Raw genomic sequence first — 27,291 nt, 5'->3', positions numbered from 1 at the left:
AGATTTCTCCTTTATCTTTATTGAGTAAAAAGAAATGTCTCATCTTATTCAGAAGCCATAGGACTGTCACTAAAAGTGACTGGCTAGGATCAAGAATTAAGTTAAACAGGTCTTCTTACACCCTTTTCACCAACAATAGGATTTCTATCCACAAATAGAGCCATAAGTGGCCCTCATCAGAGACAGCCTTAGAGGTGTGAACTTGAAAATGAACCTGCTATGAAGGTGTTGGTCTACACCAACTGCAGCACTAAAGTCAGTCTTTAAGCCCTGATCACTATCACCCACCCTTCCTTAATGAAGCCTGGGGAGAGGAGATAACCTATCAACTCTAAAGAACAAAGCTTACAAAGACACCCCGATATTAAAGCTTCTACAGACAGAGGTCAACTAATTGCCCTTTGCTCTATACCAACAAGAACATACCCAGTCTCTAATACAGAGCGGCAGATAACCAAGCATAAGTTATTTTAAGTAATATATGAGCATGTACCAACCTTCCACTCCCAGGCAAAACCAGAAATCATGGTGTATAAACTTTAATTATTGTATATAGCTCTGATTGAGAAAAATATTTCAAGCCACAATTACCTATTGTTGTTCAAAATAAAGCAACCAAGTGAGCATTCTGCAATACAAGAGACCTGATAAGAATTTGGACATGAGATGGCTTTTATTTCCTGAGGGATAATTTTAGGGGGAAAATCCCTCACGTTGTACTCAGGCATGTATGGTACACAAAATCACAAAGACTAAATTCAGAGACAGGAACTTCTCTCCCCATATCCTTTTATTTTAGACCTGGGCTGCAAATCTCCAACTTTAATGTGAACTGATACAGGACACATTCAAGGAAATACTCCTTTAGGTTCTACAGAGTCAACTAATGGCACTCATATTCTTAAGGGATAATAAAGAACCAAAATTTAAATGGCTTCGAAAACAGATCAGCAGCTTAACCAGTCACAGATTCACAATGAGCAACAAAGGTAAACTAAGAATTCAGGAGAGGCAGATCCTTGAGCAGATCCCAAGAAAAACTTTACATGGATAAGTGCAATGCTCAAATTATTACAATATCAGCAAAGTCAATACTATAGGAAAAAGAGGGTGTGATACCTGAATCTGTCATTGTCAACCCCAGATTCAGAGGGCTAGGCTAAATTCCCTCCTCAGGCTTTCCTGCTCTGTGATGTTGAATGAAGGGGTCCCCACTTTCATGAAGATCACACATAGGATATCGACCTGTGGTCCGTCATTTTTTTCCCCCCTTCAAATATCTTATGGGGGGAGGGCAGAGTAATGGCAGTTGGTAGGGGTAAGGCAGGCACACACATTCTGGGTTTAATAAAGCTGAGCATGACAGTCTTTCACGAACGTTCAAGAAGAAGGACTCGCCCTCATATCCAATCTCTCTAGCCCAGGACATAGTAGATACTCAATAAATGTCTAAGGAATGCATGAATAAATGAATTCCTCAAGACCCTTTGTCAAACTTTCTACTGGGTTGATGAACAAAGGAATACGTCAAAATGGCATTTTCTTGGAAAGAAATACATTTGATTCATATCCCCAAAAGATCAGGGTGACAACTGCTCTGTACCGCTTTCTCCATTCACTCCCTATCATCCTCCCCCACCTTTCCACATATCCCAAATTTCAATATCTAAAAGGTTCTTTCATATATACAACAAGATACGGCAAGATTCAAAAAAAATATTGAACAAGGTCCCACTGTATAGCACAGGGAACTATACTCAATGTCCTGGGATAAATCATAATGGAAAAGAATATTAAAAAAGAATATATATATGTGTATAACTGAGTCACTTTGCTACACAGCAGAAATTAACACAACATTGTAAATCAACTATACTTCAATAAAAAAAAATTTTTTTTTAAATGTTGCTGGATTCAGCAACATTCACAAGCAGTCAAATTAGTGACTCCTACTATTTCAAAGTTCCACAGATCAGTGAAGGTGAGCGCACCTCCCAGAAGTAGGATGAAGGCCGAAGAATGTGGCTTCGACAGCAGTATCCTGGTATTTGTTCCAGGTGCCGATAGCAGCCGATGAGAGTCCCATTAGACCTAGACCAAGGTTACTCTCCCTCCTCTTACTATGTGCCTTTTTTGTTAGGTCCTCAGTGATATAGTGACACACCATTTTATTTTATCTTTCTTTTATAAATGAAAGCAAAAACCTATATGCTTAAAGCTCAAATAATTTTAGAAACACTGTTACATGCAGGCGGGAGGGGAGGGAATATTAAACTAAATGGAGGGACTGCTTTCTCTATGTCTGATTCTGTAAGGCGAGATGCTTCACTCAAGAGCCTAAGTGCTGTGAGATCCTTGGTTGAGAAGATGAGTTAACCCAAGCGGGTGCCCTGCTTTCCTCCTTTCGGCTGAACAACAGCCGGACACACACACTTGATCGTATTCATTGTACCCTGAACTATCATCTGCAAAGGGTACCGGTTGCCTCTGGGTCATGAAACAGTACTAAAAACTTTATAATCATTCATTGATTTAGTTTTCAGCATACTATATCATTTGAATCCAACGGGAACATAAAGAGCCATTTGTGAGGTCAACCACGGTACAGACAGATGCTGACATGCTATTGATGGCAAGGTGGAAAGAAATTGCTAAATACAGCAGATCAATACCTCGTTTCACTGTTACAGCTTTCTGCAGACATAAAATATATATCTTTACAGCTGAAAAAATAATAATAATGAAAGTGGGAGATAAATGTTTCCCTCAAGGTAAACTATTTGATTAGCTAAGGGCAAAGGTGACAGCAGCACTTACACTGAAGTAACTTTATAGTCTTAAATAAAAACAGGACGAAGAGCAGTAGATGAAATGGCAAAATGAATCGGGACACATAGGTGGTTCAGATTTAACTCTTTTAAAAAAACACAGTGACACGTAAAGGGCCACCAAACTCTAAGATCTTCCTACAGTCCACAAATACAATTCCCTGAGATCTATTCTGTCATATGGTTTTACACAAAACGTTTCTAAACAAAATATTTTCTATTGTTGATATAGAACAAATCGAGAGGTGAAAATAAATAAATGCTCTGTAAAGTTAGAAAAACAAACAACTTCACCTTTCAGTCCGTACATGCTTCCATTTGACCAGAAATGTTGAATGCCAACTATCTTTAGTACCTTGTGAGATACATAAAACAAATTTATACCATGGTTCTTGGCCAGAGGGAGCTTATAATCTCCCTAGGAAAAAGATAATTACATAAAACACTAATAGATACAATTAATAATAAAATGCCAAATTTAATATGACCAAATGCCAAGATGTCGGGTACCATACACCAGCAAGTGTACCACACACCAGCAAGTGTACCACAGGCATACCTACTGTTGTTACCATACATTTTGACATAGGAAATAAGGTCAGGAAAGGAAGAGATGAAGAGACTAATCCTCAAAAGCATCATGAAAGAGGGGGAACTTGAGACAATTCCTCAGGCATGGGCGGATCTAATACATCATCATCACATTAGTTTTTAGTTCTCCGACATGAAACTTTTTTTGTAAATCCTCAGAGTTTGAGCTTAAAAACAACCAAACAGAATTTGCCATCAATTATTTGACATATAAAATCTCACAGGAATCTTTAAAAGTAGCCTAAACGGTATCTGTGTTTTTAAAGTTATATGAACTTTATCCAGCTGCAATGAACTGTTAAAAAAAGAGGGGGGCTTCCCTGGTGGCACAGTGGTTAAGAGTCCGCCTGCCAGTGCAGGGGACACGGGTTCGAGCCCTGGTCCGGGAGGATCTCGCATGCCGCGGAGCAGCTGGGCCCGTGCGCCACAACTACTGAGCCTGCGCTCTAGAGCCCGTGAGCCACAACTACTGAGCCCACGAGCCGCAACTACTGAAGCCCGCGCGCCTGGAGCCTGTGCTCCGCAACAAGAGAAGCCGCCACAATGAGGAGCCCACGCACCGCAACAAAGACCCAACGCAGCCAAAAATAAATTAATTAATTAATTAAATAAATTATAAAAACAAAAACAATTGTTAAAAAAAAAAGGGGGGGGCTTCCCTGGTGGCGCAGTGGTTGAGAGTCTGCCTGCTAATGCAGGGGACACGGGTTCGAGCCCTGGTCTGGGAAGACCCCACATGCCGCGGAGCAACTGGGCCCGTGAGCCACAGCTGCTGAGCCTGCGCGTTTGGAGCCTGTGCCCCGCAACGGGAGGGGCCGCGATAGTGAGAGGCCCGCGCACCGCGATCAGGAGTGGCCCCCGCTTGCCGCAACTAGAGAAAGCCCTCGCACGAAACGGGGACCCAACGCAGCCAAAAAAGAAATAAAATAAATAAATAAAGTAGCTATTAAAAAAAAAAAAAAGGGGGGGGGGGAGTGGACCGCATAGGAGGAGTACTATATGCTCACATGCTCCACTAGAAGCCACGATACTAAAATTTCAATGGTTCATGAAACCCTTCAGTGAGTGCTATTTTTAAAGAAAATATTTAACAATTACACAGAAAAATACTACCACTCTGTATTTGGATGGCATTTAGCAATTTAAAAGCAACCTGTTCATCTAAGACTGACTTATCAGCTGGCGTTCATTTCCTCAAAGAACATGTAAAGACTATTTTTTTTATTGAGGTATAGTTGATTTACAATGTTTCAGGTGTACAGCGATGTGATTCCGTTACATATATATATGTAATATATATTCTTTTTCAGATTCTTTTCCATTATAGGTTATTATAAGATATGGAATATAGTTCCCTGTGCTATATAGTAGGTCCTTGTTGTTTATCTATTTTATATATAGGTAAAATTTACCTATATAATTTATCCCTCCCTTCCCCCTCTTTCCCCTTTGGTAACCATAAATTTGTTTTCTATGTCTGTGAGTCTATTTCTCTTTTGTAAATAAGTTCATTTGTATCATTTTTTTTTAGATTCCACATATAAGTGATATCATATGATATTTGTCTTTCTCTGTCTGACTTACTTCACTTTTTTTTAATTGAAGTATAAGTTGATTTACAATGATAAAGTCTTAAGTAAAAGAGACGGTGACACAATATCACCCCTCCATAGCAATAAACAAAATAAGTTAAAATAAATCTCAGTGCAAGGGAAGCAATGAAATTGTAATGTAACAGTAACTGAAAGGGAAGAAATAATCATACATTTATTTTTCTGTCAAATAAGAATTTTTTTAAAACAACTGCTCTCAGACTTATGAAAATGGAAAAGAATTTTTATCAATTTTATAATTTGTTATCAATTTATGTAGCTTACACTAGCTTTTTAGTCTATAGTTTGGGAAGAAAGTATGTCTGTAGCTTTCTTCTGCAGAGGAAATAGGACTGTACAAAAAGTTTATGTCCTCAAACAATGCACATCCATTTCACTAACTGTGTGTTGATTCAACTGTCTAGGTCACTCCAATAAACTAGAAGCTTTCTGTTTCATAGTAAACTAGAAATTCCTTGGTTGGGTACAGGGCTCCTTGGTCTTCGCAAACTTAAGGATCACTCGGTAATGAGCAGTTGAAAAGTGAGCCTCAGAAAACATTCAATCAACAAATATTTACTCTATCTTTGCCAACAAAGTTCTGTGGTAGATATTTCAGAGGACACTATATATATTTTATACAATATATATAATGCACACACATATTTTTTAAGAGTTTCTGCTCCAAAAATCTTGGTAATTTCTCTGTTGGGAAGTGGGGCTGGTAGAGTGGTGGATAAGACAAGAATACTAAAAGCCTTTTATTTTAAATCATATTTACATCTATATAACTTTTTTCATGTTCAAAGTTCTTTTACATTCATTATTTTTTTTTAAATTTTATTTATTTATTTATTTATTTATTTATGACTGTGTTGGGTCTTCGTTTCTGTGTGAGGGCTTTCTCCAGTTGCGGCAAGCGGGGGCCACTCTTCATCGCGGTGCGCGGGCCTCTCACTATCGTGGCCTCTCCCGTTGCGGAGCACAGGCTCCAGACGCGCAGGCTCAGCAATTGTGGCTCACGGGCCCATTTGCTCCGCGGCATGTGCGATCTTCCCAGACCAGGGCTCGAACCCGTGTCCCCTGCATTGGCAGGCAGATTCTCAACCACTGCGCCACCAGGGAAGCCCTACATTCATTATTGTTTGACAACAACTCAGATGAAGCAGAGAGGGGAGAGGATGATCATCCCCATTTTAAAGATGAGGAAACATCACAGAGATTGAGGGACTCATACCAGGTAATGCATGTCTAGTAAGTGACATGTTAAGACCAGAAGTTTAGCCTCCTAACTACCAGTGAAGTGCTCCTTCCACTTTAGCAGCTACTACCTCATGTAAAGAGCTACTGAAGTCTGCACAACACAATGAAAAGTTTGGGACTTGGTTAATTCCTGTGGCGGGGGGAAGGAAAGAATGGGAGAGGCTGATATTCATTCAAGAAACGTTATTTAGGGAGTGTTGTGTTCAAGACTTTACATGCACTACAGTACAAAGGTAAATACAATGTAGTCTGTAAAACTAAGGAGAGAAAGAGATTAACAAAAAATCAGTACAATAGTGAATGATAAGTGCTAAAAAACATGCATAAATTGCTATAAAAACACAGAAAATTATTTTTAAGATTCTGAAGTGCTTTCCATATTAAAAAAGAATGAAAATAAATGAACTAAATATTCCTCTCAAGAATTTAGTAAAATAAAAACAAAAAGTTTGAGAAAAGCATAAGGAAGGAAACACGAAAGAAGCAGAGATAAATGAATTAGCATAAACAAATTCAAGAGCTAGTTTTAAAACAAATATAATCAATTTTTGAAGAGAATATATGTGTACAGAAAGTTATAATTAAAAAGGAGATATAAAATGAATATGGAATTTTTAAACTATGAAACTATGCTCAACTCTATCTTAGTAAACCAGAGAATGTTATGTTGAGTACCATGCCAATAAATTTGAAACCTCAATTTCTGAGAAAACATAATGACCAAAATTTACTCAAAAAGAAAACTAAATAGGCCATTAACTAGAAAAGATATTGAAAAAGTTATCCAAAAATTATCTTCCCCAACATCACATGATGAGTTTTACAAGTTAATTTAGTTCAAACTTCCAGGGACAAATAATGCTGGTGTTCTGTAAATAGCTCTAAAGCACAGGAGGAAAATGGTGCAATTCATTTTATGACAGGCTTAACTATGCATCAAAACTTAACAAAACAAACCACAAAAAGGAATATTTCTCAATATTTTTACCCATTTTACCTCCCTCTACATTAGCCAAAAGAGCTTTATTAAGTTTCACTAACTCTAGTATGAATAATGACCTTAACATGTATATTAAATATGCCTCACTGAAGATTATGATATTCCCCCTAGGGGTACCACCTTCCGGCTTCCTTGGTAATCACTGCTACAGACCCATCTTACTTTCCTAATTGAAATACAAAAAGGTTGAATTCAGTAGTATGCTAAAAGGCCAATATAATGTGACCAAGTAGGATTTATCACAAGGAACCAATATTAGAAACAATATTAAGAGATTATATCTTATCCGTAGAAGAAGTAAAGACATTACCATCTAAATAGATGTCAGAAAAATATTCAATAAAAATTCAAGCTCAGTCCTTAGGGGGGAAAATAAATAAACTAAAAATCAAAGATTATTGCCAACAACTATCATTATACTTAATACTAGAATCCCAAAGCATCACTATTAAAGGCATGACTATCTGCTATAGCCACTAGAGGTTCCAGACAACGTAATAACACAAGAGAAAAAAAGGAGAGGAGAGTATAATTACTGAAAGGGGGGAGACCAAGTTATATTTGCAAATGATTAAATTATCTACCTACTATACACCTAGAAAACCCAAGAAAATCAACCAAAAAAAAAAAAAGTTAGAATGATAAGGATGCATTCTATATTGTGGCCAATTATAAAAATAGCATACAAGAAAAGCTTTCTCAAGTACCACTTAAAAAATATAATTTAAAAATATCTCATTTGCAATAGTAACCAAAAATAGTACTCCAATATGTAAAATACCCAGGAATAAACCCAGAAGGTAATAAATAGTACCTACTTGAATAAAATTACAAAACTTTCTGAGGATCATAAAAGAAAGCCTAAATAAATGTAAAGACAGATAACACTGTTAAATAAGAAAATTTATTTACCATAAGTATTTCAGTTCTTTCCAAATTACACTCTAAATTTAATGCAATAACAATTAAAATACCAAAGGATTGGTGGAATATACAGGACACCTTGAAAAAGTGATTTTTAACTTTCTCTGTAAAAAAATTTTAAGTTGCCTTCTCAGTGCAAGAGTCAAGGAACTTCCAAAACAAAGAATAATCATGGGGGCCTTGTATTGCCAGATACTGAAAGGTATCATAAAACTCTGGTAATTAAAATGGTGTGTCAGAATAATGGACAAAACAAAGGAAACAGAATAAAAAGCAGATCTGAGTATTTTGGCATTCAATCTAGTCAATAAATGCAGTGGGGATAACTGGTTAATCATTTAGGAGGAATTAGACATCTATCCCATATCATACACCAACTAAATTCTAGATGCATTACAAGAATTATATGAAAAAAATTAAAATGTAAAATTATTAGAAGGACGTATAAGTGACCGTTAATCTGAATAACAAAAATACGAAAGTAAAAGGCAGGCAATAAACAAACGAGGAAAAATATTTCCAGCACATGAGTAACAAATGATAATATCCCTCATCTATAAAGTGTTCTTACAAATCAATAAGAAAAGACATACATTAGCAAAATGAATGAAGGCTATATAAATAAACAAATCACAAAAGAACTATATCTGGCCAATAAACACAATAGGAGTAAATTCAACCATACAGTACTTAGTAATTAAGAAAATACAAATTAGTTCTACAATGAGCTCCTACTCATCCCTCCCAAATTGGCAAATATTTTTATCTTACGACAGTTCCCAGTGTTGGAGAGGATGTACCAAACATGCATTCTCACGCACTGCTTGTTAGAGTGGAAACTGGCATCACCCCTCTGGGTGGCAATCTGACAATACAAGCCAAAAATCTTTACAAATGTTAACCCGACAATTCACCTTCCTTTAATTTACCCTACAGAAAATACCAGAGATTTGCGCAGAGATTTATGTGCAAGAATGGTCACTGAAGGATAATTTATAATAGCAGAAAGAAAATCCATATGATGAAATACTATACTATAATTGTAATGACATGGAAAAATATTCACAATATACTGGATACTGGTAAGTGAAAAAGACCAGAGTACAAAATATACACATTATGATTCCAATTTTTGTTTAAAATATCTCTTGTATAAATATGTATCATAAATATATTTTAGATAAAATTAGGATCATACTGCTCATATTGTATATATAATAGGCATAATAATAATATTCTAAGAAATATACTAATACAGTAAGTAACACAGTGGTTATCTCTAAAGGATTATAGGAGACTTTTTTTTCCCCGCTTGGTATTTTTCCATATTTTTAAATTTTTCTAAAATAACAAATTATGTAATCAGGAAGAAAATAGTATTCTAAATAAGAAATGCTTCACCATCTTATATGCCACACATATTGTGGTCATACATTTACAAAGTTGCCTTTCATAAGCCACATGTGGAAAATAATTTCATTACCTACAGTCACATTCACGGTAATAATAGCTAATGCTTATATACATAGCACTTATATATGCCCATCACTATTCTAAATGCTTTACATATATTAAACCATTTAATGCTCACAACTATTATTATCCCCATTTTACAGATGAAGATTGAGGCTCAAGAAGATTATGTGACTTGCCCAAGATTGCTCAGCTAATAAGGAAAGCTAGGGGAAAAACAAGGCAGGCTGGCCAAAATCCATGCTCTTAACCAGGACAGGTTACTGTCTCTCTTGATAAACTATACTCTAAAGCAACAAGACTGACTTATAATATAACGCCAGAACATAAGCAATCAAATAAGCACTATCCCCTTTAAAGTCGTCTCCATGGGAAACTCAACACATAGCCAAAGATGCGGTCACTGAGCATAACATTTTTGGAAAGCTTTCTTTTGACTGTCCCCAGAGGGCAGTAAACAAGTCTCCTGAAAGATGAGATTTCTTTCAAACAGCTGGGAATCATTCAGATGCAAGTCTTAAAGTGTGATTAAATTGTTTAATTCTGCTTTTGGTAACATAGCAAGAAAAATCGATTAGCTGATTTTGCTATTGTGCCCATAACTCATATCTGCTCCCAGGAACTACATTCACAAGTGGATTTTAACATTTACAATACTACATTATTGTAATTATTTGTTCACATGCCTATCTTCCAACTGAGCTAAGGTCCTCAATGGCAAAGACTGTCTCTTTTTCATCCTTGAATCTCCAGCCCCTAACACAATTCCTGGCAAAGGAAGTCCTCATTAAGAATTTCTGAATGAACTCTATGAAGAATGCCACACAAATGCTTTGAGCAATGACAATATATTCGAGAAAATAAAAATACTGCCAAGAGGGCATCAGAGTCTGTGTACAAATACATATATATGTACATGAAGACTATAATGAATAAAAAAATGAAAGTTTTAAGGAGTAACTCCTAAAATTCTGAATATCAAGGAAGACAGAACTCAGTTATAACAGGTCTTCTTAAAATAATATCTAGCTATAGCCATGTCTCACAAAACACAATGGGGGGGAGGGCGCGGAGTAGCTATGCCTCATTGTCTAAAAGGCAATCTACTGAACCAAGGAGGCAGAAATAACCATAAACTTTCTCAGATAACAATGCAAAAACACATCTGCTACACAGCAGACACCAGGATGCATCCTGCCTATGGGTTCAATCGACAAAGCACAACCTGGTGCCTGAAGTGTAAATCAAAGAAGCTTCCATCCCTGCTACTTATTGACATTTTGCTACCTGCAAATTTCTAATGTGTGCAAGATGGGCCTATTTTTATTTACAGCACAAACCACAGACGGAATGTAAAACAAGATGCTTAATAAATCCAGAAGAACGTAAAACACCAGCATAACTCAGAGAGCAAGACAGACACTCACTCCTTAATTAAGTGGGTGATGTTCTGTTTAAAACAAAAAGACAACCCTGGGCTAGAGCTAAGATTAAGCACTTGGTGTTGCAGGGAAACGCCCACCATTTCCAGGGCAGAGGCTTTAAATCATGAAAAATAAACCATCTGATAGTCTGTATTCAATAGTAAGTAGGCAGTCGGGACACAGACTGATTTGGATTAACACATTTTCAGTTATAACGAGTAATTTTACAGAGGATTAGTATCTTGATGGGCTGATCAATACGAGGCACCGCTGCTATTACAGATGAAAAGAAAATTGCCCCTCTGGTAATAAAGTGTGCGTGTCTCCGTTCCCCTTCATTTGCTGAGTCCATTACTGTAATGGTTCCAGCATTAACAGCTGGGGCAATTTAAGCAGCAGGGGTCTGATGAATTTAAAAGCTGGGCACCCTGGCTACCCATCCTTTCCTTTCGGGGCTGCATATACAACCCCTCTGCCTGGCTGGTTCCAACACCAGGATCAGGTTTTACGAGAACAATGACTACGATTTCCCAATTATTTGTATCATTTATAGTGTTCCCAGACAATCATGTGACTGAAACAAAAATTGCTCGCAGCATATTGGCTGCTGAGTCGGCGAAAAATGGCACACTATTTACCTAAATAACAAGATTGACATGACAACAGGCTGGAGCCCACGGAAACTGTAATGCCTGCATTCGTTTGCCTGGTGCTATTTTCAAGCAAAAAAAAAAGAAGAAGAAGAAGAAGAAAGAAAAAAAAGAAAGGAATAGCAGAACATTCGTGCTGACAGAAAAAAAAATATCAGCAAAATTTTCCACCTGTTTTCAAAAACTGGCAAACTGGGAAACAGTGAGATAAAGGACTGCTGTACATGGAAAGAGAAAATCCATATTAATGGAGCCTTGAGACTTTAATCATGCCCAATTCAGCAGAGTGAGTTAAGGCTGCCACATCAGCCCATTTTATATTATTACTGGAGATATGCTGGCCCTTGAGGCTCAGCCTTGAATGATCCAGTCGCTAAATGAAGGTGACAAAGGGCAGACTTAGGGCTAATGCAGAAATCAGAGCTCTGAATTTTCTGATCACAAACAGTTATGAAAACACTCACGCACTGGCAACAAATCTCCTCCTCAGACCGGATGCAACATAATTTGGTCCTTCAAACTGAGTTTTCTATGTGGTTTCTACCAGATGTAAAGGTCTCAACCTAGACCCTTATCCACAGGGTGGTTCTTTAACATAAAGGAAGGCACGTCACTTCACAGGCAGGTCCTTTCCAAAACTACAGGGCAAATACATGATGGGCATGGCAACAGGACAGATGCTTGTAGCATAAACAAAAACACAAGCCTATATAGGCTTTCAAACCTATGCTCAAGGTTCAGCTTTCAAACACGTGCTGGTCTTGCAGAGAAACACAATGCCAAGGGCAAATGTTTGGAGACAAGTTCCTACCAATGTACATCTTAATCTCCTGAACATGTCCTGACCCAACCCAACAGTCCCCCAGGTTCTTCCCAGCTTACACTAGAAAATCAACTAGAGAGACAATTTTGTAAGATAATCCAAAATCAGTTTATAACCAAAGGTTAATAAGTGAATGAGGTTAGCAGAACTCTAAATTCGCCTTCTCCAAACTGTGCCTTTTTTTTAAGGCTCCAAAAGTACCATCTCAACTATAAAGTTCTTTTCTTCAAGACGTTAGAAAGTCACACTTTAAAAATAACTTTAATCAAGAAATCTACCGTAATAAACTAATCGCAACAAAATACACTAAACCTGGAAGGTAAGCTAGCATTTAAAATTTGAAAGAGAATACTAGAAAACAACTGTTGAAAGTTGCATGTGTTGAAGAGTCTTGTTTCTCAAAATTAATACCTGTATCTATAGTATGCTAAGTAATTTTGAAATTCCTAAGTATTTAACCATTTTCCCTTATTTCTTTCAGGTTCTGGTTCCCTCTCTCACTGATAGAAAGCCTAACAACCAATAACAGGCAATGCTCTTGGGAATCCATTCATTCATTTGATAAATATTTATGGAATTCTTACTATGTGCCTGGCACCATGTTAAGTACAAGGGATACAATGGTGATAACAAAAGTAAAAAGACACGGTCTCTAACTTTCTTTTAACTTTTCTTGATGCTTGCAGTCTAAATGCCAAAACCTGTATTGCTAAACTCCGCCACAATAAATCCAATCAGCAGCCAAGGAGCCAGTATGATAATTATTAAGGGTCACATGTAACATGTATCAGACTCCTGAGGCTCTCGACCATTCACTCTTCATTCAAAAGATACTTATACATTTCTTTTATGTGCAAGACCCTCTACCAGGTACACTGGAAAGATCGAAGGATGAATCAGACACCAATGCACTATCTTCAAAGAAGCTAATGATTGTTGAAAGTGTATTAAGACTTTTTTTCCAATGACAAGATTTAGTTTTCAAAACCAACACTAAGATTAAGAATGTTAAAAAACAGACCTCTATACACCTGAAACCATCACAACCTTGTAAATCAATTATAGTTGAATAAAAAAAAAAAAAAAGACAAGAAAAGAAAGAAAAAGACCTGGAAATAATAGAAAGTAATAAGAGCTCACTGTGACTCAATGGTTTAACTACTCAAGGAAGGTATTTAAAGTGGTTTCAAAACTATGAGCAAATAAAACTGACCTTTCTTCTACCTAGAGAAGGCAATCAAAACTATTAAATGATGATTAAAGGCTGACCCATACTCTGGAAGAAAGATCAAGCAAAAGATAAAGATGGATTTGGGGGAAAAAACACAGAGTAGAATTTGTCAGGGGAAGTTTCAATTTTTTAAGTTCCTTGGTCATTGGTCCACCACCAAAAATGTCCTACATTTAGTTTCCTAAATTACCATCAGATAAACTGGTGAAATAATCCAGGATGGCCCATGAGGAAGGTAGGGGACAAAAGAACCTTCTCAGAACTTCACTAAAGTGCCAAACTGCAAAAAATAAAATAAATTGAGGTTAAAAAAAAAAACCCAGTGGGTACATACATAAATAACAAACTTCCTTTTATTGAGTTATTATATTTATAACTCATTACACCTTATAACTTAAGGTTTATCTTGTTAAATGATATTAAGACAATTATCACCAAAAATGGAAGCCTTTTTAAAGGATTTTTATTTGAAACAGCAGGCTTATCTATTCTGGATATATTCCTTCACTAATAAAAATATACATTTTTTTACCATTTTAATCACTTTATTATTAATTAAACAGATCAAGGGGTCATGTCATCAACATGACTTGTTGCCACTGATGATGTTGACCTTGATCACCTGGCTGAGGTAGTGACTGCCAGGTTTTCTCCACTGTAAAGTTAAAATGTACATTTCTCAAACAAAATTATTATGCTCCCATTAAGTATATAACCCTCTCAGTAATAAATTTAAAATGTTTCTATTCTCAATAATTTAAAAAATGATGATCTCACCCAAGCCAGCATAAGAACCTTTGACACTAGCTTGGAATTCAACATCCACATCTTTTCATTCCAGAACTAAAGAACAGTTCTAATATTTCTGAACAACCTCTAAAGCACAGTTTTACAGATGAGGAAACAGAGGTATAGAGAAGTTAAGTTGCTTAAAGCAAATGATGGAGCAGGATTCTATTCCGGGATCTGCCTCTAAAGCCTCACACTCTAAACCACGCTACTGTGACTAAATGGGCAATGCTGGAGTGTGGCAGAATGGAAAGTACATTCTCATCTAAAGAGGCAGCCACTGTTCAGCTCTAGTTAATGAAATGCATGCCCAGTGTTGCCAGATAGTCTAGTTTTTCAAGAAAGCCAGCCATCCAGACTTTTACGTGAAATCTCTCAACTTTTAAACATTGGAAAATAATTTGGAAACTTTCAAACACAGTTCATTTGGGCCAAATAAAACACCTTCATAGGCAGGATGAATGTGTAAGTTGTAAATCTGTGATCTCTAGTGGCCCCTATGTTTCCTTAAAAATATACATGCCAAAAATGCATACTCTGAATCTAATCATAAGGAAATATCAGACAAATAAGAATACAGGGGAACTTCCCTGGCCGTCCAGTGGTTAAGACTCTGCGCTTCCACTGAAGGGGGCTCGGGTTCAATCCCTCGTCGGGAAACTAAGATCCCCGTATGCAGCACAGCAAGGCAAAAAGAAAAAAAAAAAAGAATACTGGGACATTCTACAAAACAAAATAGCCTGTACTCATCACAAAGGTCAGTGCCTTACTCATCACAAATGTCAATGTCATAAAAGACTAAGAAAGGATGAGGAACCAATTTAAAGGAGATTAAAGGAGACCAGATTGAAGGAGATTAAAACAGACCAGAGACATGACAATTAAAGGTAACGTATGACCCTGGATTGAAACCTGGACCAGAAAAAAAAAAAAAAAAAAGCTATAAAAGATATTATTAGGACAATTCGCAAAATTTAAATATGGATTTTGGATTAAATAAGAGTATTTTATCAATGTTAACTTTTTCTGAAATTGACAACTGGCTATGTTTATATATGAGAGCATCCTTGTTCTTAGGAAATACATGCTGAAGTATTTAGGGGTAAAGAGGATTGATGTCTCCAATTTACTCTGTAATAGTTCATAAAAAAATAATAATAATAGTTCATGTATTTATATGAAAGAGAGAGAGAGCTATAAAGCAAATGTAGCAAGATGTGAGCAAGTTCTGAATCTGGATGATAGGTTTGTGAAGGCTCTTTGTTCTACTCTTGCAGCTCTTCTATAAATTTTAAATCATTTCAAAATAATAAATTATATCATCTAAAAAAATATGGGGGCAGCCTTATGTCAGCAAAGGGTTCTTTGGGCAACCCTCAATCAAAGCCATACCTACTCTGTCCCTGGCACAATGGCCAAACCTAATCATACTAGATTCTCACAGCAACTCACAGAAGCAGCTATTCTTGACTCCATTTTCTGGCTGGAGAAACTGAGGCACAGGGTGCCAATTCTCTGTCCAACAGCAAAAAAAATTTTAGAGGCCATGGTTCTAACTCAGCCTATCAAATACTAATCTGGACTATTCCACTACATGCCTTGTAAAAAAATTCATTTTAAAAATGCATGAATATACTTTGGTACCCTCATGTTTTAACACAAATTAAATAAATGTTATCATAAAAAGCTAACTATTTAATCCAACCTTTTTATTCACCCTCCAGACTTGGAAACTGTATAAAAGTCTATGACATAAGCAATCACAAGAAGAAAATATATTCTAACTTATTTCAAAGAGAAAAGGAAAACCAAAAGCAATTACCCATTATAGGGGTAAGAAGTTTAATTTAAAAAGCAAACAAGAGGAACTTCGCTGGTGGCACAGTGGTTAAGAACCCGCCTGCCAACGCAGGGGACAGAGGTTTGATCCCTGGTCCGGGAAGATCCCACATGCCATGGGGCAACTAAGCCCGTGCGCCACAACTACTGAGCCCACGTGCTGCAACTACTGAAGTCCGTGCATCTAGAGCCCGTGCTCTGCAACAAGAGAAGCCACCGCAATGAGAAGCCCGCGCACCGCAACAAAGAGCAGCCCCTGCTCGCCGCAGCTAGAGAAAGCCTGCGCGCAGCAACGAAGACCCAATGCAGCCAAAAAAAAAAGCAAACAAGAAATCTTTGTGACCTTAGGATAAGTAAAGCCTTCATCGATATGACACAAAAAGCATGAATCATAAAAAGAAATATCGATAAATTGGACCTATATCAAAACTAAACACTCCTGCTCGTCAAAAGACTATTAAGTAAACTAAAAGAATGAGAGACAATATTCACCATACATATTGCTGACAAAGGACCTATATCTAGAAAATATAAAGAACTCGTAACACTTAATATTAAGAACACAAATAACCCAACCAAAAAAAAAAAAGAGCAAAAGATCTGGACACCTCACTAAAGAAGATATATACCTGATGAACCAACACACGAGAAGCAGCTCTGCATCATTAGACATCAGAGAAATGAAAAGCAAGACCACTATAAGATACCACTTCACACCCACTTTCAAAAAGACAGTGATAACAAGTGATTGAGGATGTTAAGAAATTGGAACCCTCAAACATGAATATTAAATGGTGCATCCACATTGCAAAACAATGTCTTAGTCCATTCAGGCTGCTGTAACAAAATACCATAGACTAGGTGGCTTATAAACAGTAGAAATTTACGGCTCAGAGTCGGGAGGCTGGAAGTCCAAGATCTGGGTGCCAGCACGGCTGGGTTCTGGTGAAGACCCTCGTCTGGCTGTAGACTCCCAACTTAATGTTGTACCCTCACATGGCAGAAGGGGCAAGGGACGTCTCTCAGGCCTCTTTTATAAGGACACTAATTCCATTCCTAACCACCTAATCACCTCCAAAAGGCCCTACCTCCTAATACCATCACCTGGGGGGGTCAGAATTTCAACAAGAGAATTTTGGGGGGACACAAGCATTCAGACCATAACAAACAGTAGAGCAGTTTTTTTTTAATGTTAAATAAGCACAGATTTACCACATGACCTGGCAATTCCACTCCTAGATATCTACCTAAGAGAAATGAAAACATTTGTACATATAAAAAGTAGAACACAAACGTTCATAGCAGCATTATTCATAATAGTCAAATAGTGGAAACAACCCAACTATCCATCAACTGGCGAATGGATTAAACAAAATGTGGTACATTCATACACTGGAATAGTACATTTTTCAGTAATAAAAAGGAACAAAGTACTGATACTACAACATGGAAAAAAAGCTTTTCAAAGAGATACTCACCCTCGTTAGTCATCACTGAAATGCAAATTAAAACCACAATGAGATACCACCACACGCCCACTAGAAGGGCTAAAATTTAAAAGACGGACAATACCAAGTACTGGTGAGGCTATGGGGCAACCAAAACTCTCATAGACAGCTGACGGAAACGTAAAACGGTGTAGTGGGTTTGAATAGCATCCCCCAAAAAGATATGTCCAAGTCTTAACCACCGGTGCCTGTCAATGTGATCTTATTTGGAAAAAGGGTCTTTGCAGATGTAATTAAGTTAAGGACCTTGAGGATAATGAAATTAAGATCATCTTGGATTTAGGGTAGGTCCTCAGTGCAATGACTGGTGTCCTTATAAGAGAAAAGAGAGAGAGATTTAAGACACAGAAACACAGAGAAGGTAGCCATGGAAGACTAGAGCAGAGATTGAAGTTATACAGCCCAAGCCAAGGAATGCCTAGAGTCACCAGAAGCTGGAAGAGACCAGGAAGGATTCTCCCCTAGAGCCTTCAGAGGCCCCGTCGACACCTTGATTTCAGACATATCTCTAGAACAGTGAGAGAATACATTTTTGTTGTGTTAAGACACCAAGTTTGTGGGAACCTGTGCCAGCAGCCCTAGGAAACTAATATAAATGGGAGAATTACTTTGAAAAATTGTTTAACGGTTTCTTATATGGTTAAACACAGAACTACCATAGCATGCACCAAGTGGACTCTTGGGTATTCATCCAAAAGAAATGAAAATGCAGACTTATACGTGAATGGTCATAGCCGCTTTCTTCATAATAGCCCCAAACCAGAAACAATCCAAATGTTCAGCAACTCGTGAATGAATAAACAAATGGGCCAGAGCCACACAGTAGACAATTAATCAGCAATATAAAGGAATGAGGTACTGATACACGCAACAACATGAATCAATCTCAAAAATCATTATGCTGATTGAAAGCAGACAGGCCCAAGAATACATACAGTATACTTCCACCTATATGAAGTTCTAGAAAATACAAACTACTTCATCTACAGTGAGAGAAAACCTATCAGTGGTTGCTTGGGAACCAAGAGGAGGGAAGAGACTGACTGCAAACCAGCAAGAAGAAACTGTTAGAAGGGATTAAAATGTTCTCTGTATCAACTGTGGTGGTGGTTCCACAGGTGTTTTTATCCATCAAAACTCATCAAATTGTACACTAAACGGATGCACATTATGGTATGTAAATTACACCTCCTTTAGAAAAAGAGAAGATAATTCATGAGTAAATGAACATTTTATCGTTTTATATTTAAGATTTAAAACTTAATTTCCTATACTTTGTTCCAGCCAGTAATATTTCATAAATAAATTTTAAATAAAGATCAAAGAAATTTTTAAAGTAAACAGGCAGACAACTTGCTGTATCATTTCAACATGTTTTACAAGCAGAAAATGGAAAAAAAGCTTTGGAGTCAGAAAACCTCGTTTCACAGAGCAACCAAGTGGCCTTGGGCAAGTTATAACTTCTACAAGCCTCCATTTCAACATCCATCAAGTGTGAATGACATTAACAACTACCTCACAGGCAACAGTTAGGGTTTCAATAGAATAAAAGCTCCTTTGTGCAGGGATTCTATCTTAGCCAAAATCAGAATCCCTGTGTCTGGCAAATAATAGGTGCTAAATAAGTCTTTACAGAAGAAATGAATAACTTTCATTGTAAACCCAAAAGGTAAGAAAGACATCACACACAATACCACCGTGTGACATCTGTTTCTTGGAACTGCTGTAGACTAATGCAGAAGGATCTTTCCCCTTTGTACCCATCTTTATATACTGCCTTTATCACATACAGACTCAAGCATGGAAACTTCAGGTCCCTGGTGAAACTTTGTTATAACTCGGGTCATAATAGAGCACATTTTATGTTTTAACTCCATAGAGGTATTGCCCTAAGACAAAGTGAGTTCACTTGTAGGACTCTAAGTTCTATGAGAGCACAAACAGTGTCTATTTCATTTACCAATGGTTCTCACGTCCTATAATTGCCTGATACAGAGTGAGCAACAAATAGCACGTGTAAAGGCCCTGTAACCACATAAAGCACAGGACAGAGGGACTTCTAAGAAGGCCAAAGTGGCTGATGGGCAGAGAGCAGAGAGGGTGTCATGTCTACTGAAGCTGTGGATGAGGCAAGTAGGGTCTAGACCATGCAAAACAGTGTAGGGCATGTGAAGTTTCCTCTTTATCCTAAGAGCAACAGAAAACCATGATAGGTTTTTTTTTTTTTTTTTGGTTGCACTGCGAGGCTTGCCGGATCTTAATTCCCCAACCAGGGATTGAACCCAGGCCACCACAGTGAAAGTGCCTACTCCTAACCACTGGACTGTCAGGGAATTCCATGAAATATTTTTAAACAGGTGGTTGGCAGAGGATGTAGGAAGGAAAGGGCCATGATTAGATTTGCATTTTGAAAAGCTCACACACCACAGTGTAGAGAAGAGTCTTGTGTGGAAGGAGGGACAGAAGGGGAGCAAGGAATGTTTGGGTGTAGAGTGAATATAGACCAATAAGGAGACTACTGGAACGGTCCATTGAAGAGGTAATGGTAGCTTGGTCCAAGGTGGTGAAGATGGAAACAAGTGACCAGATTACCAATATATTTAGACAAATCAATAGGACTTGATTTGCAGAATGAGGGAAACACTCAATTCTTCTGAGCCTCAAGTCTTCATCTGTAAAACAGGACTCTTGATACTCCACCTGTATAATATCTATCTTGCAATCTGTTGCGATAAGAATATGAAATAATATAAATATTATGAAAACGCAAAGCCTGACACGTAATAAATGCTAAAAAAAAAAAGAAAAATTCTATGACTATTATTATTGTAATCTCATGGAAGAGCAAATGCTACAGGGTGAACCCCAAAAGTAGAAAATGGGATTGTAGTTAAAGATCCATATCCGCTGGGCCGAAGACACAACAAAAACAACTGTTCCAAATACACACATCTGACCGCACAGATTATTTCACCTAAACGGATGTCAGTCCTCAGAAATCATTACCGAAGAGGAAAGCACAACTGATATGATCACAGGCATCTGAGAGTCCGGTAAACTGAGGCACAAGGGTAGCTACAAATTTAACCAAGGAATGAGGTGCAGAAGCAGGACAAGGAAATGCTGTCTTGATTCTCATGTGAGCTGGTCCAACAGGACCAGGCCTGAATCCCGAGCAGCACGAATTTAGAGCCCCCGAAGTCTCTGGCTCCCTTGCTGACAAGGCCTTGTCATCCCTTGGCTTAAGACCGTGGGTCCGCTTGCCTTTCAACCAAGCCCTTCCGGTTCCCAGCCCCCAGCTACAAGTGCCCGAAAGATCCCAGACTCCGGAGAGCCCGACATACCTTAGCTTCGCGCTCTCGTTCCTCGGCTGTCGGGGTCCGCTTCATGCTGCCGATATAGCAGCCTTCGCCACTGCTAGTCGCGTACATTCCTCGCCCTACACCCCGCCTCCTCCATGTAGTTCTCTCTGCGTCTTGCTCCCGCCTGCCGCCATTCTCCCTCGGAGCCGCGGGAACTACCACTCCCAGGATGCACTGCGGCGACGCCGGAATGCGCCTCAGGGTTGGGAGCAAGAGAATTTCCCAGGTCCGACAGCTGGGCAAGCGTAGTCCCCTGCGCAGCGAGCAGGCGTGCTAGGGCCCGAAGAGAACTACATTTCCCAGGAGGCAACGGGGCCGGCCATGTTTTTCCCGTGCTCCTCTCGGCCGGCCGCCCCACACGCCGTCGGCGCTATAGCAACGGTAGCTAGCGGCGGGGAGAGAGTGGCGGTGAGTACTCCCGGGGAATAGATGGGGCGCAGGTTGCTGCCCCTCTACCTGCAGCACGGGCCGGGGTCCTGGGGTCTGCTCTACGGCCTGGAGAAGCCCTGGAGTTCTGCTCGCGTGAAGAGAAGCCAGGCTTGAGACACCTCCACCTCCTCAGGCCCGAATCACAGCCCGCCCATTGTCCCCACCCCCAGCACCGGTTTGAAATTTTCTGTCCCAGCCCTAAACCCTAGCTGATGAGCGTTGAGGCTAATTTCCGTGCTTCTCCAGGTCCTTCTTCAAGTAGAAGGTCACACAAACAGTTCGCTTATTTGCCCTGGATTAGGAGTTGGTTGGGAAACCCTAAGCCTCTTGAGTGACCTATTGTTTGCTGAATTTTTACAGTTATTTGTTTATCGTGATGACCCCATAGCCTCTTAACTCCATGAAGGTGGAGACTTTGTTTACTATTTTAGTCTCAGTGCCAAGTATTCATTTATTCATTCCATAAACATTAATGTTGGCGCCCACCCTGGGCCAGGCGCTGTTCCCGACCAGCTGTGAACAGGACTGATGCCGGTCTCAAGATGCTTACACTCTATTAGTGAAGAGGAAGTAGTAATGAACCAGTAAGTTAGATAATTGCAGATCGAGATGATTGCTGTAAAAGAAATAAACAGCGCTGTAATTGGAAGAGTATTCTAACATAGGATGCTCAGGGAAGGCCTCTCTGAAAAAGTGACGTTTCAGCTGAGTCCCAAAGAATGAGGAGCCAGCTAGTGCAAAGGCCTTGAGCAAGACAAGGGTACCATGGATTTGAAGAACCTAGAGAACAGTGTGAGTGGCACACAGTGAGCCAGGAGAGGTCGCATGACACGGTGTTGGTGAGGCATCGCAGCACCGTGCAAGGTCTCTCAACCTCAACGCTATTAACATCTGGGGCCAGATAATTCTTTTTTTGTGGTTCCTGTGCGTTATAGGATAGTTAGGATCATCTCTGGCCTCTAGATGCCAGTAACACTGGTCCCCTGCTTCCCAGCTGTGACAGTCAAAAATAGGATCAGACAGCTACTTCTTAAATGTGTGACGTTGGGCAAGTTACCTAAGTTGTGTATCAGTTTCTTCATTTGTAAAGTAGGAAACATTTTGAGTAACAACCTCACAAGGATATTGTGAGATATTTAATTAATTCACATAAGCAGAGCACTTAGAAGAGTGCCTGGCACGTTTTAGTAAGCATTCAATAAATGTTAACACCATCATCATCATCATTGTTATTATGAAAGCCACCATAGCTCTATCATGGAAAAGTTATCATTTTCACAAGTGTCCTCTGTTTAAACTTCTTGCTAATTTGGTTCCTAAATTGACCTCTCCTGTGGCAGTGTTTCCAAAAGAAGTAGATGATCTCCCAGGCATATGTCTATTAGTTGTTTATGTCACAGTAAAAATGCACTGGTCTGAAATCTTTGATGAGTTATAATAAAAGTTATTAACCTTCTCTCTAAAAGATGATGCATGTATACATATGCATACAAGATTTTGGAAACCATCTCTGGCTCCACAGACCCTGAAGCCCCAAGGACTCCGTTCATTCATTCATTCATTCAACAACTATTTAGTGAATGCCAGCTATGCACCCAGCTCTGTGCCAGCCTCTGAGAATACAGAGGTAAACGAGACAAATCAGCTTGCTACTCTCTCAGACTTTACATTCTAGGACCAATGTGCTAGAGATTGGGAACCTCTGCCTTAGGACATCTTCATTGTCCTAAGTTTTTTGCATTACTAAACATTGCATGGACCACTCACATCCGCATATAAAACTAAGTTACTGTGATGCATCTCTGTAAAGAATAGAAACTGTAAAAATGCCAGAATTAGCTAGACAGCATGTATGTGGAGGTAGGAAGCCCTACCTAGGAGGTAGGGACCTAGGCCTCATGGCAACAAAGGACACAACAAAAGCAAACCCAGCTGGTGAATTTATGAAACCTCTTTCAGAAAACTTGGAACTACCCACTCCTTTGTGCATCAAGCTGAAGATTAATATTCAAGTGATATTAACATCCCAGGCAAATGTGCTAAATGCCTTTAATTTACCATCTCACTTACCTTTAAAATAACTCTGTGAGATAGGAATTGTTTTCTCCATTTTTTAAATTAAGGAGCTGAAACTCAGCGAGATTAGGTGACTTTACCGGCCAGTAAGTAATAGAAACAACCATTTGAATCAAGTTCCTGACTTGAGTTTTTTCCAAGTACCTGCTTTCTTTGGGGAGCAGAGAAGGGGATGGAGGATGGAGAGGAGGTATTTCTTAAATTTGGGGGAGTTTGTTTTTGTTTCAGATAGAGGAAGAAGAAGAAGAGAAAAGGAAGAATGATAATCTTACCTCATTTCCTAAGCAAACTATAGGAAATACACTGTTGAAAGGACCACTGGCTCCATGATTGAATGTAGTATTACTTTTAAAATAGAAGCTTTCATCTTCTTCAAGCAGCACATGTGGGCAATAAGATGTCCATTAAAGTTCTAGTGCCTTATTCATTTTATTTGGTTCATTCCATTGCATAGTTAATGTTACAACTTGGAAAGATTTTATTTGAATTTTCTTTTCTCCACAGATACGCAATGTCTGGTCCAACTGATGAGACTGCAGGAGACCTGCCTGTGAAAGATACAGGTCTAAATCTCTTTGGAATGGGAGGGTTACAAGGTACAGCCAGCTGTTATTTATTACCATTATGAACTTTGATCAGTAACTTCTTTACTTTTAATTTAAAGTATTTCTGATATTCGTACCAACAAAGCCATTTAAGTAACTATATAGTCTTGATTGGACTAAACAAGAAGATGGAGAATTTAGAACAACATATGGTATTTTACTGCCTGCATCAATTATCAACAGCTCATAGAAAATGTAAAATCCCCCTCTGTTCTGATAAAGAATTGTTATAAATCATCTTCTTAAAATTCCACACATCAGTAGAAACGACACAGAGAGTACCAAGCCTCCAAACCAAATTGCCTGGTTTAAATCACATTCGCCATTAAAATGTTTCTTTAGGCTTAAATTTTATATGGGAGGAAATGCCATATTTAAAAATTTTTGCCTTTCAAGTAGAGTATCTCAAAATGGTTTGTTTAGCCAAGTGATATTGACTTTGTTTTATCAAATTAATACACGTTAGAGGTTTTCTTTGTCCTTTTATCACTTAGTGGTTGCTACAGAGCTAAAAAGCACTTTCAAATTGAGAAAGAAAAGGACTGCTTTAAGGAACAATATAGAGTGTAGAGCTGTGTTTTTGTTTGTGTGTACAGTGTGTCAGCCATTCTGTCATGCCATAGCATTTGTCATTGAGAAGGCTGTGATGTAAAATATATTCCACTAAGGCTTCTTCATACACTTGTTAATCAAAACACTGCAAGTGGCCACCTTGAACTACCACAGAAAAAGATAAATTTGACTATACAGCTTTTATTGTTAAAAGTAAAAAGAATGAGGGATGTGGGGATATATGTATACGTATAGCTGATTCACTTTATTATACAGCAGAAACTAACACAACATTGTAAAGCAATTATACTCCAATAAAGATGTTAAAAAAAAAGTAAAAAATAAAAAACAAGAAAAATTTTAAAAAGTAAAAAGAATGTATAAGCTTTGCTTTAGATCTTTGGTGGAGTATCAGGGATTAAAATACAAATAATTTTAAGTGTACAAGGCTATTTTTTAGTATTTGATACCCTAAGTTCAATTCTTGCCCTCAGTAACCTCCTCATAGGGCTTTAATCTTTGTCCATTTGTTCCTTGTTTCTTTTGGAGGACTGTTGAAAATTGACCAGCTTCCCAGGAAAATATCAAATTTAAGCATATGTAAAAAAAATATACACACCTGCTAAAAGGTGTAAAAGTTCTTTAAAAATATGTGATAGCTTATAAATGATTTGTGAAGGTTTTTGTTTGCTTGGTCTTGCAGATTTTATTGTTTATTTTCTATAAGCCATAGCTCAGAAAAATATCTTAATCATATTGTTATTGTTATAACTCTTACCTTTGAAAAAAAAATACTTCCAGATACCCTGACTTTTTATTTAGTTTTTTCAACATTCAGCATATAAATTGAAAAGTCTTTATTGGATCAGAGTTGCATCTTTCATTCTTATTTGATGTAAGTTCTGTCTTACATTGTTATTTGAATACATTTTTTGACTGGAAACGATTGTTGCTCAAATCCTTAATATTGCATATAAAGTATTAATAGCAAAGACTTTTGTTCTTACCTCCAATCAGTGGCGTGAACAATGCTATAACATTTTCTAAAGCAGTCTTAATTGTAGGTCACAAAGAAAAAAACCTGAGATGAGTGCATCAGAGATTATGTTAATATCAACAGTTATTGTTTTTAGAGGCTATTTTAAGTAATCCTCCTATTAATTACCTTGGCATTTTTGCAGAAACTTCAACAACACGGACAATGAAGTCTCGCCAGGCAGTGTCACGTATCAGTCGTGAGGAACTGGAAGACAGATTTTTGCGTTTGCATGATGAGAACATTTTACTTAAACAGCATGCCCGCAAGCAAGAGGATAAAATTAAAAGGTTATGATAAAAAGCTTTTAGCTTTTTTTTCCTGACTCTGTAAAGTTTGGAGGATATGCTTTTCTATAAACTTAATTGAAAACCCCACCTTGAATCTTTTTCGGAGCAAGGCAGGTTATAAATCAGTACAGTTTTTAAAAATGGAAAATCTTACAAACTAGGATAATAAACCAAGAAGATTATGAGTGTTTATTATGTCTGAAGTTGCCATTTGAAAGAAAGAGCTAATAGCTATGAGTGCCATGAGTGTATCATATCTCTAAATAACTTTTGCTCTAATTTTTATAGTTTAATAAGCAAATGGCCAAAACATCTGTTTTCTAAACGTCTTGATTTTAAAATGAAAGTTTTAAAAAGTAAGTAGCTATTCTAACTTGTTAGGATGCATGTTCCTTTAAGATTTGGGGTTTACTAATGAGTACATCACTTCACTATCTGGAACATATTTTATTTTGCTTGGATTAATCTAGAATCTGTATTTATTTCAAAGAATCTATTGTTTCTGAGGAAACAGGGTCACTTTTGTATGCAAAAAATTTCTGCAGGGATTATTTCTTAAGAGTAGATAGCTTTCATTCCTTCTTGTTCAGGAACAGTGACTGTCTTCTGAATGTGTGGCATTAAAAGTTCATTCTCATTTGTGAGCATCAACAGATCTGTATTCATATTCATGTTCTAGGTTCAATGGAAAGGTGAGACAAGGATTGAACAAAGAAGATAGGGGGTTTTTCTTCTGCTTGGAACTTAGCCTCTAAAGGAGTGATTCTAGTCAGTTTCTATTCTGTGGACTTTGTTTTAATGACCCACTGACCTGCTTTGTGCAGAGCTTTTACTTTGAGTTGGTTTTTGAGTCGTGATGATGGCTTTTTTCAAGACTCACTTGCCTGTTTCTTTTTCTGACCACTAACACAGCCGTCTCCCTGTCTGAATGAGGCATTTATTCTGTGACCACTGAAGAGTTTTTTTCCTTTGTAAACCTAATTGGTCAGTAAAAGAATTAAATTCA

General features: G+C 37.9%; 2 protein-coding genes across 6 annotated transcripts in view; one reads left to right on the top strand and one right to left on the bottom strand.

Annotated features, from left to right (window-relative positions):
- Window positions 1-21,431, bottom strand: part of FTO (FTO alpha-ketoglutarate dependent dioxygenase) — a 375,391-nt gene extending 353,960 nt beyond the window's left edge. For both annotated transcript variants that reach the window (XM_059904734.1, XM_059904735.1), the window contains exon 1: window positions 21,280-21,431. In XM_059904734.1, the coding sequence (XP_059760717.1) occupies window positions 21,280-21,366 (87 nt within the window). In that variant the 5' untranslated portion in view covers window positions 21,367-21,431. The remainder of the gene's footprint in view (window positions 1-21,279) is intronic.
- Window positions 21,432-21,651: 220 nt separating this feature from the next.
- Window positions 21,652-27,291, top strand: part of RPGRIP1L (RPGRIP1 like) — a 96,857-nt gene continuing 91,217 nt past the window's right edge. For all 4 annotated transcript variants that reach the window (XM_059903739.1, XM_059903740.1, XM_059903738.1 and 1 more), the window contains exons 1-3: window positions 21,652-21,705; window positions 24,307-24,398; window positions 26,141-26,285. In XM_059903739.1, coding sequence (XP_059759722.1) covers window positions 24,314-24,398; window positions 26,141-26,285 — 230 coding nt within the window. In that variant the 5' untranslated portion in view covers window positions 21,652-21,705; window positions 24,307-24,313. The remainder of the gene's footprint in view (window positions 21,706-24,306; window positions 24,399-26,140; window positions 26,286-27,291) is intronic.

Source organism: Balaenoptera ricei, chromosome 19 (assembly GCF_028023285.1).
Source record: "Balaenoptera ricei isolate mBalRic1 chromosome 19, mBalRic1.hap2, whole genome shotgun sequence".
NCBI classification, from domain to species: Eukaryota; Metazoa; Chordata; class Mammalia; order Artiodactyla; family Balaenopteridae; genus Balaenoptera; species Balaenoptera ricei.
This window is presented reverse-complemented; position numbering and strand designations above follow the sequence as displayed.